This window comes from Mauremys reevesii, linkage group 14 (assembly GCF_016161935.1).
Source record: "Mauremys reevesii isolate NIE-2019 linkage group 14, ASM1616193v1, whole genome shotgun sequence".
Lineage (NCBI taxonomy): Eukaryota > Metazoa > Chordata > Testudines > Geoemydidae > Mauremys > Mauremys reevesii.
In genome coordinates this window covers 470,902-488,249 of record NC_052636.1, presented here as the reverse complement: position 1 = coordinate 488,249, position 17,348 = coordinate 470,902, and the positions used below count along the sequence as shown (strand labels likewise).

The 17,348-nt window shown below is 48.3% G+C and overlaps 2 protein-coding genes across 2 annotated transcripts in view; one reads left to right on the top strand and one right to left on the bottom strand.

The window, feature by feature from the left end:
• LOC120381809 (zinc finger protein 850-like) overlaps positions 1-17,348 on the top strand; it is a 288,805-nt gene that overhangs the window by 20,331 nt on the left and 251,126 nt on the right. The gene's annotated exons all lie outside the window — the stretch shown is intronic.
• On the bottom strand, positions 4,740-16,836 carry LOC120381812 (zinc finger protein 345-like). Its single transcript, XM_039499948.1, has 3 exons — positions 16,782-16,836; positions 14,365-14,586; positions 4,740-8,032 (listed from the first exon to the last, which is right to left on the bottom strand). Exons 1-3 carry the CDS (start codon positions 16,813-16,815, stop codon positions 6,423-6,425), a joined length of 1,866 nt encoding a protein of 621 aa, XP_039355882.1. The 5' UTR covers positions 16,816-16,836; the 3' UTR covers positions 4,740-6,422.

Genomic DNA, 17,348 nt, shown 5'->3' with positions numbered 1-17,348 from the left:
AACCTTAATGGTGCATGACCTGGTTTACAAAAGTTTTGAATTTTGCCAACATCAAGGTTCCCTTTCTGGCCTTTGTCTCTTTCCTGGGACAGGAGGCCACCTGATCTCTTTGTTCACCTTTAGCCATCCCCTTGCAGCCCTTTGTTGCCAGGAGACAGAGTGTCGGCCATTTATGCACGCTGGAGACTTAAGAAAAGCATAGGGGAAACTGAGGCACCCACACAGTATTCAGAGGAAACATTAAGAACAGTACCACTTCGTCACAAATGGACATTGGGAAAGTGGGCGGATCCACCATAACGCTAACCCCGGAGGATTCTCTGCAGCTTGAGGTCTTTAAATCATGATTTGAGGACTTCAGTAACTCAGACATAGGTCAGGGGTTTGTTACAAGAGTGGGCAGGTGAGATTCTGTGGCCTGCGTTGTGCAGGAGGTCAGACTAGATGATCCTAATGGTCTCTTCTGACCTTAAAGTCTGTGAGGTGGTTCCCGTTAATGGGCGATCAGCACGTCTGGCTACGCCGGTGTGGTACCTGACAGGTGCTCAGAATGTAATTCAGTAACACCCAGCTAGCAAAACTTCCCGACTTCCCACACAATCCAACAGGCTGTTAGTGTGCCACAGATCCCGACTTTTAAAACGATACCTCGCACGGCACACTTCGATGCAAAACAGGGCATAATTATATGACAGTGGGGGGGGGGTTCCAGGGTGCTGCTCTGTGGCCGTGTGATTTCGCTTGTGAGTTTTACACAGAAAAACCATTTCCTTGGCACGGAGCCGCGAGCAGTAAATCCTGTTGCAAGGGAGCAGGGCGTGGGGAGGATTGAGCTGGTAATATTGCGGGGGAGTTTTACTGGGACTGTCTGCGTGGGTGCTGGATGGCGGTGGGATATCAGGAGGTGACTTCACTTGAGTGATGATACATGAGCCTGTAACCTGAACTCAGGAGGGGTTTGTGGCCAGGTGACACCTTCTGCCCGGGAAACTGGACAACGACTGGAGGAGCCGGGGGGGGGTGCGGCTGTGTGACACAGCTGGAGGGAGCATCAGTTTGGCTGGGGAAACAGAGGGAGGCCCAGACGGGGGTCTGGGCTCCCTACCCCCAAAGATGGACCTGACTGAGACGTCCTGTTTCCTGCACCTACCTACAAGCACAGGCACCGACTTCTGCTCCCGCCGGTGGGAGCTCAACCCCCTGCTGCCCCGCCCTGACTCCACCCCTTCCATTAGGCCCCGCCCCATTCCAGCCCCTTCCCCAAATCCGCCCCTATTCTGACTCCATCCCCAAATCCCACGTTCCTGCTCCTCCCCCCGGAGCGGCCGGGCAGGACGTGCTCGGAGGTAGGCAGGCGGGGGAGCTTGGCTGCCGGTGGGTGTGACGAACCCACAGTGTCGGCACCTAGCCTACAAGCTCGGCCTTGGACCGTGTTCCTGTCGGCCGATAAACCTGTTTTCCCGGCTGGCTGAGAGTCCCAGTGCATCGCAGGAAGTGTAGGGGGGGGTGTGCAGGGCCCTGACGCCCCCACAGTCCGTGACACGTGTCTCTTGTCCAAGCCCGGGCACTAAATTCCATTGAAACTTACTCTCCTGTCGAAGAAACACTGGCCAAAGGGACGGGGGCATCTTCCGCCCTGCCCGTGACATACTCACTCTCGTGTTTATGCTTCTGTCCTTTCGGGGAAGGTCTGGGGTGGAACCAAAGGCTGAGTTTATCCAGGCTGAGGAAAGAAAGGAGCGACCCCCTTCCCCACCCCGACCCCGCCACCGATAATCTCAGCGCTGCGGTGACGACCCGCGGCTGGAACCACCGCCGTCCTGGAGCTTGTAACAGGAAACGGGCTGTCTGGACAGCCAAGATCTGAAACCAGCCACGATCTCCAGCACCCGCTCTGAGCCAGAGGCCGCTTTCACGGTGCTCAAGCCGGCAGAGAAACCGACACCGATTCTTGCCGTTTCGCCGCCGGAGGTGGGAATTGTGGCGGGAGAAGCAGGGTTCAGGCCGCGGCAGCAAATGGTGGAGCCAGGTTGGATTCGGGAAGCGGGCGTGAGGCTGCTAACTGGCGGCTGGAACATGGTTTTACAAGGATCTCCCGGGCCAGATATCTGCACAATAGTTCATTCCAGATTTTGGGGGTGGAGGAGCAACTTTAACTGATTGCAAAGGCTACTTAGGCACCTGAAAACTCTAGGGGTGGGGATTTTTTTTTGCAGATAACTTAGAAATTAGCTGACAGGAGAACTGTGTCTCATTCCTACATAAAGAAAATTCAATAAATATCAGACCCACTCTCCTCTAATACTGTTTTCTGGCATCTTGCACCATGTCATAGACTCTCCGGCTTGGAAGGGACCTCAGGATGTCACCTCGTCCAGCAGTTCCCAAATTTTAACAACCTGCGAACCCCTTTCACTAAAATGTCAAGTCTCCCGAACCCCCTCCTGAAAACGAATATTTCCAGGGATTTTCTCCTTTACCAGAGTGTTATTATTTTTATAATTATTTTACATAATTAAAACAATTATTAATTGTTTTAAATTATAAAAGCAGTGAGCTTGGAAATATAAACTTTGTTTTTACGACCTGCTTATGACACACTATTTAATATTAATTACTACTTATCATTCCAGTATTTTTATTCCATTATGAAAACGGCGACACTCCGCCACGATCTCACTTTCGTAGCTTGAATCACTGTGAATAAGCCTGTTGTAAGACAAGGCTCCTGTGTTTCATCACAGAGTAACAGATGTGAAACAGCAGGAAGAGATTTAAGAAGCTGACTCATAGACTTTAAGGTCAGACGGGACCATTATGATCATCTAGTCTGACCCCCTGCACAACGCAGGCCACAGAATCTCACCCATCCACTCCTGTAACAAACCCCTAACCTGTGTCTGAGATAGAGATGGTGGCTTTGATCTTGGAAGTTCAGGGGCTCTGGGCTGCCAGGGATCCCTAACGACAGCTCTGTCTGCTGTCGGGGAATTTTTTTTCCTGAGAACCCCCTGTAACATTTTGTGAACCCCAGTTTGGGAAGCACTGATCTGGTCCAACCCTCTGCTCAAAGCAGGACCAATCCCCAGATCCCTAAAAGGCCCCCTGAAGGATTGAACTCTCAACCCTGGGTTTAGCAAGCCAATGCTCAAACCACTGAGCCATCCCTCCCCCCTCCTTAAGGGACACTGCGTAGGTTTAAAATTTGAATGTCTATTCTTACTTTGTTACCAACTCTCGAATGCAACAATTGCAGAAAAAAAAAAGCCAGATGACTTTCGATCACTTTTTTTTTGCCGTTCCCAAAGCTTGGAATAGATCATTTAACTTCTGGAAACGCCCTACCAGGGCAGGGCCCTGTCAGTTCATCCTGCACCTTCCTGGGGCCTCTACAGGTGTTTCCCAACTAGAAATTACAGACTCAAAACTGACTTTCAACAGGAGTGAAACTGACCCTTTCAAATCATTTTCACAATACTGCCAACTCCAAACGTTCAAAAACGATGACTCAGGCTCACCATAAATCATGAGATTAGCTTTAAAATCATGAAAGAGCAGTGTCCCCCGGGCTCTCTCTGCTCTGAAGGTTCCTACGATCTCAGTAATTTTATCATCTGACGTACAAGCTGCCATCCTGGCAGGGAAAGAAAAGAACAGAACGTGGAGAGAAAAGGAAAGAGAGAGGATCCCCATCCCCGCCCCAAGCTGTCTCACTTCCACCCCCCTCCTTTACTCTCATCCCATCCCACTGGGCCTCTCTCTATGCTGCAGCCATGGACATGACACCAGAGTTTGCTGTGGTTCCAAGCATCAGCACTGAGAGGAAGGAGTCTGTCTTTCCGGTGCTCATCATGATCCCACTTCTGGCACCAAGAGGACTCTTACGAATAAGCATCCTGATCCCAGTGCAAAGGGGTGAGGAGCAGAGAGGAGACAACCAGGAACTACTGAGGGTGGAAGGGAGTTAGGAGCCGGGGGGCCAATGGGAATTATTGGCAATCCATAGGGACTGAGCTGGGACTGGGTAGTGCACTCTCTACATTCCTCTGCTGGGAGCAAATAGTTGTGAAATTCCCTGGAAAAGTGTGAGTCTCATCCCGCTCTAATGCCCAATCTACATACAGGATAACAACCTTCTACTGCTGCTTCTCCATTAGTTGAGCAGACAGAAGTCTGTGTGGCGGATCTAAAGGCCCCGCTTTGCTGATCACACACATCCATTTGACTTTTGAAAACCAGGAAATGCATAGTTAAGGTTGCCCACCTAACCTTAACTCTGCCTTTTTTCCCTGCAATGCTCCATTAACACACAGGCATTCACTTTGCCAGCACATTCGCTGAACCATACAGGCTCTTCACCCCCATTAACAACCCTTCAAATAAGACCCTCAAGGCCTGACCAGGGACAGGCAGCCAGCGTGGGGCACAGGCTGGCCCTAGCCGTGACGGAGACGCCACCATCACCTGCCACTACTCAGAGACTCTCCCCACCCCACTGACCCCATCTCACTCATCCACTCTACCCCACCCAATTCCCCAAAACCTGGGAGCGGGAGCCCGTTGTCCCTTGCGATGCTCAGAGCTCCTCCAGTTACAGCTGGAGCAGAGATGGATGCTCCCTTTCGCTGCTCCCCTGTGAGAACCAAAGGGTTAATTTACACGACTCGCTGATCTCCACCCTGATTTTCGGCCGTTCTGGCCCACGTTGCTTATTGAAAGAAATGGCTCCAGATTCCCCCTTGATACATTTTATTCAAACTGAAAAAAAACCAACTTCAAAATCAAGAACACACATCGCTAAGTCTAAACTGCTCTATCCATGACTCCATTAACCGTTGGGTGACCACACGGACGTTAAAGTCAAAAATCAGTAAATCAATGCGTTGACAATGCTATTGCATTGCAATCATGTTATCAATTTAGCCAGCTGATGAAATGAATGCAACGGATCACCAACCCTCATAAATCCTAAAACAGGAACCCCCAGAGGCAGCTGTCCATTCTCAATCCCAGAATTTCAGCCAGGCCGTGCGATCCACACTGAGCTGTTAAACAGTTCAGCGCCAAAACCAAATGATTGTTCGCGTTTGAACCACAACCTCAAAGCCCCTTAAAGCTCCCTCCTTCGATTGAACTTGTGTGTGGTTAATCCTTGTCCTAAAGCTTTGCAGCATGAAGCACCGTTGCCTATATTACTAACGATATAGACAGTCGTTTTAGTTAAAGCACTCTTGTTTGTGCCAATCATTTGTGAAACAAAACTAGCTGCATCCCCATTAATTTATTCCTAACAAGAACCAGTTAAGTTACCAGTGCTTTGGGTTCGAAAACGCGTGAGTAACAGACTTGGCGAGCCACCCAGGAGTGGTGGAGAGAAGGGGATGATCGGCATGAATGGTTGGTTGGTTGGTTTCCTGTGCAACAGGGAAGAACTGCAGGGTAGGGTAGCGACCTGTAATTTCCCTGTGACATAGTCAGCAAGTCGATTTATGAATACTTTCCATTACTGGAACTCAGGGCTCAGGCTGGGAGTCTGGTTAAGTTAAAAATAGATATAAAAACTCCCTAAAAATAAAAGTTAAAAATAATATTTTAAAACCGCGTATTGATTTTGTACAAGAGAACGGTAATGTTTTTGTAAAGCCTTTTCCGGCCCTGCAACATCGCTGCAGCTCTGTAAGCAGATGATCACAATAATAATAAATTAAAAAATGAATGAATTAAAGGCAAAAATTAAAAAGCAATTTAAAAATAAAATTAAAAAAATCTCTCTCCAGCCGGAAGTCAAATCCAAGTACCCTCCGCATCAGCAGTGTAACTCGGGCCACGCAAGTCGTGGCAAGGGAAAAGCAGGTATGTAATAGTCAGCGAAAACGTCACAGGCTGAGGCAAAAAGCGTCTAAATTAAAACAGCAAAGGGGGAAACAAAGTTACAGCCTTACTAAAAAAAATCCCCAAATAAAACCGAGGCAGATCACGAGGAACGTAAAAGACGAAGCTGGGTTCTCAAGCCATGTTAAAAAAGCAAAAGTTCGAAAAAGTTCGTAGTGTGAAAAAGGGTGGAAGAAGAAAAGAAAAACAGTTAAAGGTTAAACCCTTCACCCCTAACCATGTTAGAGCAGCAGAAAAAAAATCGGTTGGCCCGATCAGTAAAGGCTGAGAGCAGATAGATGTTTTTCCCCACGCTCAGAGCATCGAGAGCAGGGGTCCCCAGTGCAGTGCCCATGGGTGCCATGGCACCCGCCAGGGCATCTAGGTGGCCCCGTGTCCTGGCCACCGACAAGCAGCATCATGCAGAGGTGTTGGTGAAATGCCGCCGATTGACACGCTGCTGCTTGTCGGCGGATGCTCGTCCCGCCGCCACGGTCCTCCGTGGCTCGTCGTCTGGCGGGCGGGTTGGAGACCACTGATCCAGAGCGCCTCTATGAGGTGTGGAGCCTCTGATGCCTAATAAGGTTGGAGCTCCGAGTGAAGGTTTTCCCGCACTCGCCGCATTCATAAGGTCTGGCCCCCACGTGGATTCGCTGATGCTTCAGGAGCGCCGAGTTGTCAATGAATTTTTTCCCACACTCGCAGCACCCGTAGGGTCTCTCCCCCGTGTGGATCTTCTGATGCACAATGAGGTTGGAGCGCCAAGCGAAGCTTTTCCCGCACTCGGCGCACGCGTAGGGTCTCTCCCCCGTGTGGATCCGCTGATGTTTAACAAGGCACGAACGCTGCGTGAAGCTTTTCCCGCACTCGCAGCACGCATGAGGCCTCTCTCCCGTGTGGATTCTCTGATGCTTAATAAGGTCTGAGCTGTCAGTGAAGCTTTTCCCGCACTCGCCGCATTCATAGGGCTTTTCTCCGGTGTGGATTCGCTGATGCTTAATAAGGTCTGAGCTGTCTGTGAAACTTTTCTGACACTCGCCGCATTCATAGGGCCTCTCCCCCGTGTGGATCCTCTGATGTTTAATGAGGAGAGAGCTGTCAGTGAAGCTTTTCCCGCACTCACTGCACTCGTAGGGTCTCTCCCCTGTGTGGGTTCGCTGATGTGTGATGAGGTTTGAGCTGCGAGTGAAGGTTTTCCCGCACTCGCCGCATCCGTAAGGCCTGTCCCCCGTGTGGATCCGCTGATGCTTCTTAAGCGATGAGCTGTCAATGAAGTTTTTCCCGCACTCGCAGCACCCATAGGGTCGCTCCCCGGTGTGGATTCTCTGATGCACGATCAGGTTCGAGCGCCGAGAGAAGCTTTCTCCGCACTCGGTGCACGCGTAGGATCGCGCCCCCGTGTGGATTATCTGATGTCGAACAAGGCCTGAGCTCTGAGTGAAGGTTTTCCCGCACTCACAGCATTCATGGGGTCTCTCGCCAGTGTGGATTCTCCGATGTTTGATGAGGGATGCTCGCTGAGTGAAGCTTTTCCCGCACTCGCTGCATTCATAGGGTCTCTCTCCCGTGTGGATTCGCTGATGCGTAATGAGGTCCGAGCTCTGGGTAAAGCATTTTCTGCACTCACTGCATTCATGGGGTCTCTCTCCTGCGTGGAATTTCTGATGTTTAATAAGAGCTGAACGGTCAATGAAGTTTTTGCCACACTCACAGCACGCATAGGGTCTCTCTCCAGTGTGTATCCTCCGATGCTTAATGAGGGATGACCTGTGAGTGAAGCTTTTCTGACATTCGCGGCATTCATAGGGTCTTTCCCCTGTGTGGATCCTCTGATGTTTAAGAAGAACTGAGCGGCTACTGAAATTTTTCCCACACTCGGAGCATGTGTTGTTTCTCGCTCCTGCCTGGATTTTCGGCTGGGCTGTGGTTTCCTTGATGTATTTGTGAGGTCCCCAACTATTAATGGATTTATTCAATTTCTCCCTTGGCTGATTTCCCTGCTTTCTCTCTGGCCTGTGCTGACTCTCACGTCCTTCTCTCTGCTCACGACTCCTGGAATCGTCCTCCTCAGATATTTGCAATAATGTCCTGGGTGGTTCATCTTGCTCAGCATCTTCCTGCTGAGGTTGGTGCTCCTCCTTCTCACTTGGCATCCCATCATCTGTTGGCAGAAAAAGGGGAGACCCAACCATGATGCAAACTAGCTGCAGTGGAAGAGGCCAGAAGCTCCTCATGTTCTGGCAGTCCCTGATCCCTAGAGTTTCAATGAGACCACTCACATAGAATCAGACTCGTAGAATATCAGGGCTGGAAGGGACCTCAGGAGGTATCTAGCCCAACCCCCTGCTCAAAGCAGGACCAATCCCCAACAAAATCTTTAATGTGCTTTCAATTAAGCACATACTTCGGTGGATTCGGGCTTGGACGGATTAGATTTTTATCAATAAATATCAATTTCACTGCAAACTCACAAACCAACCAAAAATATTGCCGTCAACAATCAAAATTTCAAATAGGCAACTTAATTAAAATGCTGCTTGAGAACGCAGAGTTGACTTTAAGGATACTGACTTTGTATATTTTGACATATGAGGTTCAGAGTTCGTTTTCCCAGCGAAAAGGCTTTAAACGGTTTGAAACTCAACATCTACTGCCATTAAATAATGATTGTCTGACTTCCTGGCGTAATTTCCTTCAACTGAAAACTAACATTGATAAACACTGGGGGGAAAAAGGCTAAAACTTTTATTTTACACAATTATGAAAATTTAAAACAATAACAATCGAAAAAAAAGCTTAAAAATAAGTTGACATTATAACGTCCCCCCTCCTGCCCCAAAAAGGGGACGGGGGGCGCTTCCGCCGTGACATTCACCAACTCAGAGATCCCCAGACCTAACAGTTTACCTGCCAAGTCTGCATAACCATCTACGCAGCGTGTTTTTAACTTCAAAATGGCGAGCAAATGCTGCGCGGAGAGAAGGGGAGGAATAACAGTGATGGCTTTGAGCCAGCGATTGTGCAGACAGGAGCTGTGCAAGCTTTCTCCGACAGAGCCCCCAACGAATACTAGTTCCATCCTACAAAACTCCTGCGGTTTCAATCTCTCTTGACCCAGTTGTGTAGGAGCAGAATTTTATAGTTGTACAAGAATTAATGTATGATTTAAAAGCAGCAAAGAGTCCTGTGGCACCTTATAGACTAACAGACGTATTGGAGCATGAGCTTTCGTGGGTGAATCCCCGCTTCGTCGGATGCATCTAAAGCTCATGCTCCAACCCGTCTGTTAGTCTGTAAGATGCCACAGGACTCTTTGCCGCTTTTACAGATCCAGACTAACACGGCGACCCCTCTGATGTATGATTTAATTATTTTGTTAGGGTTTTTTTCGAATAGCAAAAAGGAATGTTTTTGGGGGATATTGGTAGAAACGCATTTGATCGATTGCTAGTGTTTGTATTGATGTTAAGGCAGGGGCAGATTAGAATAATTTTTAAGCTTGATTATGGTTATTTTTTTGGTTTAGGATAAGGGTACGTCTACACTACCCGGCGGGTAGTGATCGATCTATCGGGGATCGATTTATCTAGTGTAGACGTGATAAATCGATCCCCGATCACTCTGCCGTCGACTCCTGTACTCCACCGCGGCGAGAGGCGGTAGCAGAGTCGACGGGGGAGTGGTGGCAGTTGACCCCGCGCCGTGAGGACACGAGGTGGGTTGACCTAAGATACGTTGACATCAGCTCCACTATTCTCGAAGCTGAAGTTGCGTATCTTAGGTCGATCCCCCCAGTGTAGAGGGGGGGAAGTGGTGGAATGGACAATATTTTCTCTCACATTTTGGTGGTGGATTGTTCAGTTTCATGGGTAATCAGAGTAGAAGTCGCAATGGTAGAAGAAAGAGGAGACGATATGATGCATCCACTTAAAGTGTCTTTAGAAGATCTATATAATGGAAAAGTTATAATGTTTATTATGTTTTTTTTATATGTATTATAAATTAGACATTTCAGTTAAATATCAATTTTTTTGTTTTAAGGTTTAGTAAGTAAAAAATAGAATTTTGTATTGGGTTTACGTTAAGGAAATGAGAGGAATGTTAAAGGCTCAGTTTTAATTACAAAATGTAGTAAGGTTTAATTTGTAATGCTTTTTTTTGCTTACTATAAAAATGGCTGTATATTTTTTGAAGGTTTTTGTAAAAAACTGTTTGTGTGAAGGCCACTGTTAACCAAATTTTCTTATTCACTTTCTCCACACCTGGCGTGATTTTATAGACCTCTATCATATCCTCCCTTCGTTGTCTCTTTTCCAAGCTGAAAACGCCAGGTTTTTAAATCTCTTCTCATACGGAAGTTGTTCCATACCCCTATTCATTTTTGTGACCTTCTCTGTACCTTTTCCAAATCCAATGTATCTTTTTTGAGATGGGGCGGCCACACCTGAGCACAGTATTCAAGATGTGGATGCACCATGGATTTATACAGCAGCAACATGATATTTTGCATCTTATCTATCCTTCCCTAATAATCCCCAATATTGTTACCTTTTCAGAGAACTATCTACAATGACTCCAAGATCCCTTTCTGGAGTGGTAACAGCGAACTTAGACTCTGTCATTCAGTACATAGGGTTGGGATGTTGTTTCCCAATGTGCGTTACTTTGCATTTATCAATGCTGAATTTCATCTGCCATTTTCTTGCCCGGTCGTCCAGATTTCTGAGATCCTTTTGGATCTGCTTTGGACTTAAACTCTCCTGAGTAGTTTTGTATTGTCTGCACATTTTGTCACCTCCTTTTCCAGATAACTTACGGATATGTTGAACAGCACTGGTCCAATACAGACCCCGGGGGGATCCCACTGCTTCTCTCTCTCCATTCTGACAATGTAACGTTTATTCCTGGTTTGTTTCCTCTCTTTTAACCAGATCCTGAGAGGACCTTCCTTCTTAATCCATGACAGTTTACTTTGCTTAAGAGCCTTGGGTGAGAGACCTTGTTAAAGGCTTTCTGGACTTCTAAGAACACTAGATTCATTGGCTCACCCTTGTCCACATGCTGGCTGACTCCCTTAAAGAATTCTAGTAGATTGGCGAGGAATGATTTTCCTTTACAAAAGCCATGTTGACTCTTCCCCAACAAATCATGTTCATCTATGAGTCTGATAATTCTGTTCTTTACTAGAGTTTCAACCAATTTGCCCGATATTGAAGTTAGGCTTACTGGCCTGTAATTGCTGGGATCGCTTCTGGAGCCTTTTTAAAAAAATTGGCATTGCATTAGCTATGCTCCAGTCATCTGGTACAGAAGCTGATTTCAGTGATAGCTTACATACCACAGTCAGCAGCTCTGCAATTTCACACTTGACTTCCTTCAGAACTCTTGGGTGAATCCCATCTGATCCTGTGGACTTACTGTAGTTTAATTTATAATTTTTTTCCAAAACCTCTTCTAATGACACCTCAATCTGGGACAGTTCCTCACATCTGTCACCTAAAAAGAATGGCTCAGGTCTGGGAATCTCCCTCACAATCTCTGCAGGGAAGACTGACACAAAGAATTAATTTAGTTTCTCCACAATGGCCTTATCATCCTTGAGTGCTGTTATAATACCTCGATCGGCCAGTGGTCCCCCTGTCTGTTTAGCAAGCGTCCTGCTTCTGGCGTGCTTCAAAATTTTGTTGTTGTTACTTTTTGAGAGTTGGTCTTCAAATTCTTTTTTGGCCTGCTGGGTTATATTTTTACACGTGGCTGTGACGGTCTCTGATTAAACTATGACCATATGGGTCATTGTTGCAACCACTGTTGTTAGATCTTTGCAACCAATCTTCTACAAAACGGGGCACGGAAGATGTCTATGGAAAGGTTATGATTTGCTGAATGTGATGATGCTCTTGGCACGCGTGTGGTTTTGTACTTCAAGTTATGAATATTGGCTCTACCTGTATTTCAAACGTTTGCTCCTGGGGTAACGCCCACGCGGTAGTTAGCCAGCGCATCCTGGAGGGACTATGCAAATTGCATGGCCCATTAAAGGGGGGAGGGACAGCTCAGTGGTTTGAGCAGTAGCTTGCTTAAACCCAGGGCTGTGAGTTCAATCCTTGAGGGGGCCATTTGGGGATTTAATTGGGGTTGGTCCTACTTTGAGCAGAGGGTTAGACTAGATACCTCCTGATATTCTACAACACTTAACTTACGATGGGAGACACCGATCTATTCTTAATGGACTTTCCTGCCAGGACTAAGTGAAGTCAGGCATTGCCACGTGACTCCAAACTCCATCTTGGACCTGTAATTTTCCACTAGCTGTGCCGAGGGCTTTGTCTGAAGCCATGGGTTTCCCTCCATGTGGCAGAAGCTATAAAAGGCCTTGGAAACACCTCCACCGTGTCTCTATCCTGCTCCACTCTGTTTCCTACTCAAACCTCTGGACTATGGACTTATACTGATGGGACTCAGGGACTGAGGACCATCCAGTTATCTAGAAGCAACCAGAGACTTATCAAGCCAGAAGTTTATTCCATCACTGCTACAAGTCTGAACCAAGAACATAAGAACGGCCGTACTGGGTCAGACCAAAGGTCCATCCAGCCCAGTATCCTGTCTTCCGACAGTGGCCAATGCCAGGTGCCCCAGAGGGAGTGAACCTAACAGGCAATGATCAAGTGATCTCTCTCCTGCCATCCATCTCCATCCTCTGACGAACAGAGGCTAGGGACACCATTCTTACCCATCCTGGCTAATAGCCATTAATGGACTTAACCTCCATGAATTTATCCAGTTCTCTTTTAAACCCTGTTATAGTCCTAGCCTTCACAACCTCCTCAGGCAAGGAGTTCCACAAGTTGACTGTGCGCTGCGTGAAGAAGAACTTCCTTTTATTTGTTTTAAACCTGCTGCCTATTAATTTCATTTGGTGACCCCTAGTTCTTGTATTATGGGAATAAGTAAATAACTTTTCCTTATCCACTTTCTCCACATCACTCATGATTTTATAGACCTCTATCATATCCCCTCTTAGTCTTCTCTTTTCCAAGCTGAAGAGTCCTAGCCTCTTTAATCTTTCCTCATATGGGACCCTCTCCAAACCCCTAATCATTTTAGTTGCCCTTTTCTGAACCTTTTCTAGTGCTAGAATATCTTTTCTGAGATGAGGAGACCACATCTGTACGCAGTATTCGAGATGTGGGCGTACCATGGATTTATATAAGGGCAATAAGATATTCTCTGTCTTATTCTCTATCCCTTTTTAATGATTCTTAACTCTCTTCTTTCTTTCTTTCTATAAATAAACCTTTAGATTTTAGATCCTAAAGGATTAGCAGCAGCGTGATTTTTGGGTAAGATCTGATTTGACCCGGGTGTGTGGCTAGTCCTTTGGGATCAGAAGAACCTCTTATTTGATGAAATTGGTTTTAAAGAACCACTCATTTCTAGTCTAGTGTTTTTGTTGGTGACACAAGGGACTGGAATTCCCAAGGAAACTGCTGTTCTGCCTTCTTGTTAGCCAGTGGGGTGAAACGGAAGTTTACTTTTGTTGCTGGTCTGGTATCTCTCAGGGGAAAATAACCTCCTGTTTTGGGGTATCTCTGCCCTATTTCTCAGCAGTTTGTCCTGAATTTGCATATTGTCAGTTGTGACCCACAAAGGCTCGGTTCCCGTGGCTTTCCACAGTTTCTGTTCCTATTTTCCTCAGTAGGATTTTACTTCCTTTTTTGCCTCTAACAGCTTCTTTTACTTCGTAGGTTAGACACGGCGGCACTTTCTTGATCGCCTTACTAGGTTTCTTTTTTTTAATTTAGGACACATACTTAATTTGGGCTTCCACTGTCGTGTTTTTACGTTTCCATGCAGTTTGCAGGCATTTCTCTTTTGAGACCGTACCTTTTAATTTCGGGTAAACCAACATCCTCATGTGGGTGCCGGTCCCCTTTCTGAAATTAAATGCTACTAGGGTGGGGTTCTTTGGTGTTTTCCCCCTTCCACAGGGATGTTGAATTTAATTATATTATGGGCGCTATTACCAAGCGATCCAGCTACATTCACCTCTTAGACCAGATCCTTGGCTCCACCTAGGACTAAATCAAGGATTGCCTCTTCTCTGGTGGGTTCCAGGACTAGCTGCTCCAAGAAACAGTCATTTATGGTGTCAAGACACTTTCTCTCTGCATCCCGGCCTGAGGTGACATGGACCCACTCAACATGGGGATAGCTGAAATGTCCCATTACGGAGATTATTTTTACAGCCTCTCTAATCTCCCTGAGCATTTCATGGTCACTATCACCATCCTGGTCAACCAAAGAAGGGCTGGAAAGATGGACATAACTCAGGGACTGAATTTCCCCAAAATTCTTTCCCACGGGGTAGGGGGGATCAATTCTGCCTGTAAATCCCGTCCAAGCACTTAGGGGAAGGGAGGTGAAGGAGGGAGCTACTGCCAGGTGACGCACAGGATAGTCACGAGTGACATCTGCCCGGAGGATACATACCTGCTGGGGACAATCCTGAACTCGGAGAACTCCCAAGGTCTCTGTCGGGAATCCCAGCTGTTTCCTTCAGCCACGGACAGATTTCAAATTGGCTGAATGATTCCTCCCTTGGGCAGGTACCGCTCAGGATCTCGCTTTCCTCTGAATCATGGAGATCTGGGACCCACGGGTCTTTGTCTTGTTGAGGCTGAGAGAGCTCATCAGGTGGGAAAACTGGAAACTCTGCATGGGGAAAGGAAATCAGGTGAGCTCAAGGGGATTGCTCACAAATGTATTATTATTTTAACCCAAGGCCATTTTAACCTAGCAGATATGCTGAGGCTAGCGCCACGGAGGCTCATACATGTAGGCCGTTCTGCTTAAAGAGGGATTGAACACACTCCATCTCTGCTGGGAAAACACCCTGCCATACAATCATCCTCACAGGGGAGTCCTTAAAACACTGAGACTGTAGCTCCATGGCCTAGCAGGTGAAGATTGTAGCCAGCAGGGAAACCACCTGCTTCTTTCCAAGAAAGAGAGGAGAAGAGAAAAACAGTCACACAGAAGGTGGGAAGAGTTGGTGGGGTTCAGGGAGCTACTGCGTGTGATGCATTTTTCCTGCATTCTGCAGGAGCTCCTCTGGGGCGTTGTGCCCATCGAAACCACAATTTCTGGGCTAAGAGCAATATTTTACAGTGCTCTAATATCCACCGGCAGATGATGACTTGGTCTGCACTTTCGAACCTGGCAGCACACTTCGCTCGGTCACACGCTTACAGGGTACGAAGACTCACACCCTGAACCAAAAAACAAAAAAGATAGTCTAGGCTCAGGGAATTCACTTAGGGTTGCCAAGGGCTGCCGTGTGTCCTTCCAGAACGTGGACGGTGACTAATTGTAGAGCTCTGAAAACCAGGAAATGAAGCGTGAAAGTTCATACCATCCTGGCAACATCACCTTAACTCTGCCCTCTAACCCCTGACCATGGTGCAGTAAGGATGGTGCAAAGGTTACTGCGCTACCGAGGAAACGGGATTCGCCTTCTCTTGGGAGTCTTCAAGTCAAGACTGGATGCCTTTGTGGGTGATGATTTAGTCTAACGCAAGGTGTTTGACTCAATACAAAAGGTACAGCAGAAAACGCTACGGTCGGTGTTATACAGAAGGTCAGAGTAGACAACCGAATACTCCCTTTGGCCATAAAAATCTACAAATTTGTAACCGAGATGAGGAAGGACTAAGAGAACGTGCCACTGTTTGTGTTGTGTTCAGAGATGGGAATCCCAGCATTTATCCGCACGCCCTCTAGCGGCGTGCCCAGGTCCAGCTGTAACTGGATGATGGAGGGAGTCGTTGGAGCAGCTTGGCAGAGCCGTGACTGATATAAAGGGAGGGGTGTGGGATCCCTGAAGGAGCAAAGATGCCTCATTTCATTCCCGAGCGTTGCAGGTTGCAACACTGAAGGCGCACAAGGGTGTGTTCTTGCCGTGAGCGGTGTCGGCACCCTGGGGGAAACACGTGCTGGCCCTCGAGAACGGTCATAGACGCAATGACTCAGAAGGAATCATTTGCAGGACGCTGGTGTGACGCAGGAGGGAGCGGGGCGGATTGACCGGGGAACGTCGTTTAGTTTTACAGGGACTGTCTGCACGGGGGATGGGAGAGCAGGGGACGACTTTAGGTGAGAGACGGTACCTGAGCCAGGAAGGGGGGGTGAGCAGGGAAGCTGGACAAAGGGGGAGGGAGCCGGCTGGAGGGGTTTTGGGTTTCAGTTTGGGGCTGGTTGGGAAGAGGCAGGAACCCCAAGTCTGGGGTCAGAGGGACCTGGCTAAGGGGTCCTGGTTGTACCTACAACCCTGCTTGGGACTGTGTTCCTATTGTCTAATAAACCACCTGTGTTACTGGCTGGCTGAGAGTCCCGGTGAATCGCAGGGAGTGGGGGTGCAGGGCCCTGACTCCCCCACACTCCGTGGCAGCTGGGATGGATCCCTTGGTGATTCCCTGCTCTGTTCATTCCCTCTGGGGCACCCGGCATTGACCAGTGTCGGCAGACAGGACATTGGGCTCGATGGACCTTTGGTCTGACCCAGCCTGGCCGTTCTTAACCCTCAGGGGCGAAGACGCGGTGATACTTTGCAGGTCTGAGATGGCTCGTGTGGTGTAGGCTCCACCTCTGCGGGCCCGGCCAGGGATCGGACGCTTCTGTTTGCTAGGCTGGACCTAAAGCCAAGTTTTGCCTCAGCCAGGAGAAGTTGTTCGACTTTGTGCTGTTCTCAAAGTGCTCTGCAGCAGGGGAGGGTCTGTGGTGCTGTGTGTGTGTCACTGGCATATTGGGGTGATGCTGAAACAGGACAGAGTAGAGGTGGCATTGTGGGGTAGCGTGAACCTTAACTCTGCATTTCCCCTTCCAAGAACCGAGGGGACAGGACTCCTTACCCAGCGAGGTCACATTCTCATAGTTCTCCTGCATGACATCCCTGTAGAGGGCTCTCTGAGCGGGGTCCAGCAGAGCCCACTCTCCCCTGGTGAAATACACAGCCACCTCCTCGAAGGTCACCGGCCCCTGAAAGAGCGAGAGTCCAACACTCAGAATCTGCTGCCCCACTCACAGCCCCACTATTCCTGGGGGAGAGGAGCCCATCAAATGGATACAGTGTCAGGGGAGTCCCACCCACAACCCAACCTTCCTAAAAACTCAGCCCCAGATTTACCAAATCCCAGTAGGTCCATCACACCTCGTCCTCCTCCCTTTCTCCACCCCGTGCACGGCCTGCACCCTCCCACCCTTAAATCAAACTCCCACTTCCCGTGTCTTCCCTGTCCCTCTGGCTCGTACAGGAACCTTCCCCCCCCCCCCCCCAGCATGTCCTCAGCATCCCTACCTGAGCCAGGTCTGCTGCATCCATTTCCCTTCCCCGGGCAGGCTGGGAGAATCTGGAGGGACCCGGGGATGTTATTCTGCAGCCTGTCGGGGGGAGAAGGGTTATTTGGGCGGGGGGGTTC

What these genes read in the sequence shown, in the direction of transcription:
- LOC120381812 (XM_039499948.1), bottom strand. Translation starts at nt 16,815, where the DNA reads ATGCAGGAGAACTATGAGAATGTGACCTCGCTGG. An exon ending in TGAGAATGTGACCTCGCTGG is followed by an intron (nt 14,587 to 16,781) that starts GTAAGGAGTCCT and finishes TTCCCCATGCAG; the next exon opens with AGTTTCCAGTTTTCCCACCT. An exon ending in TTCAGGATTGTCCCCAGCAG is followed by an intron (nt 8,033 to 14,364) that starts GTATGTATCCTC and finishes TTCTGCCAACAG; the next exon opens with ATGATGGGATGCCAAGTGAG.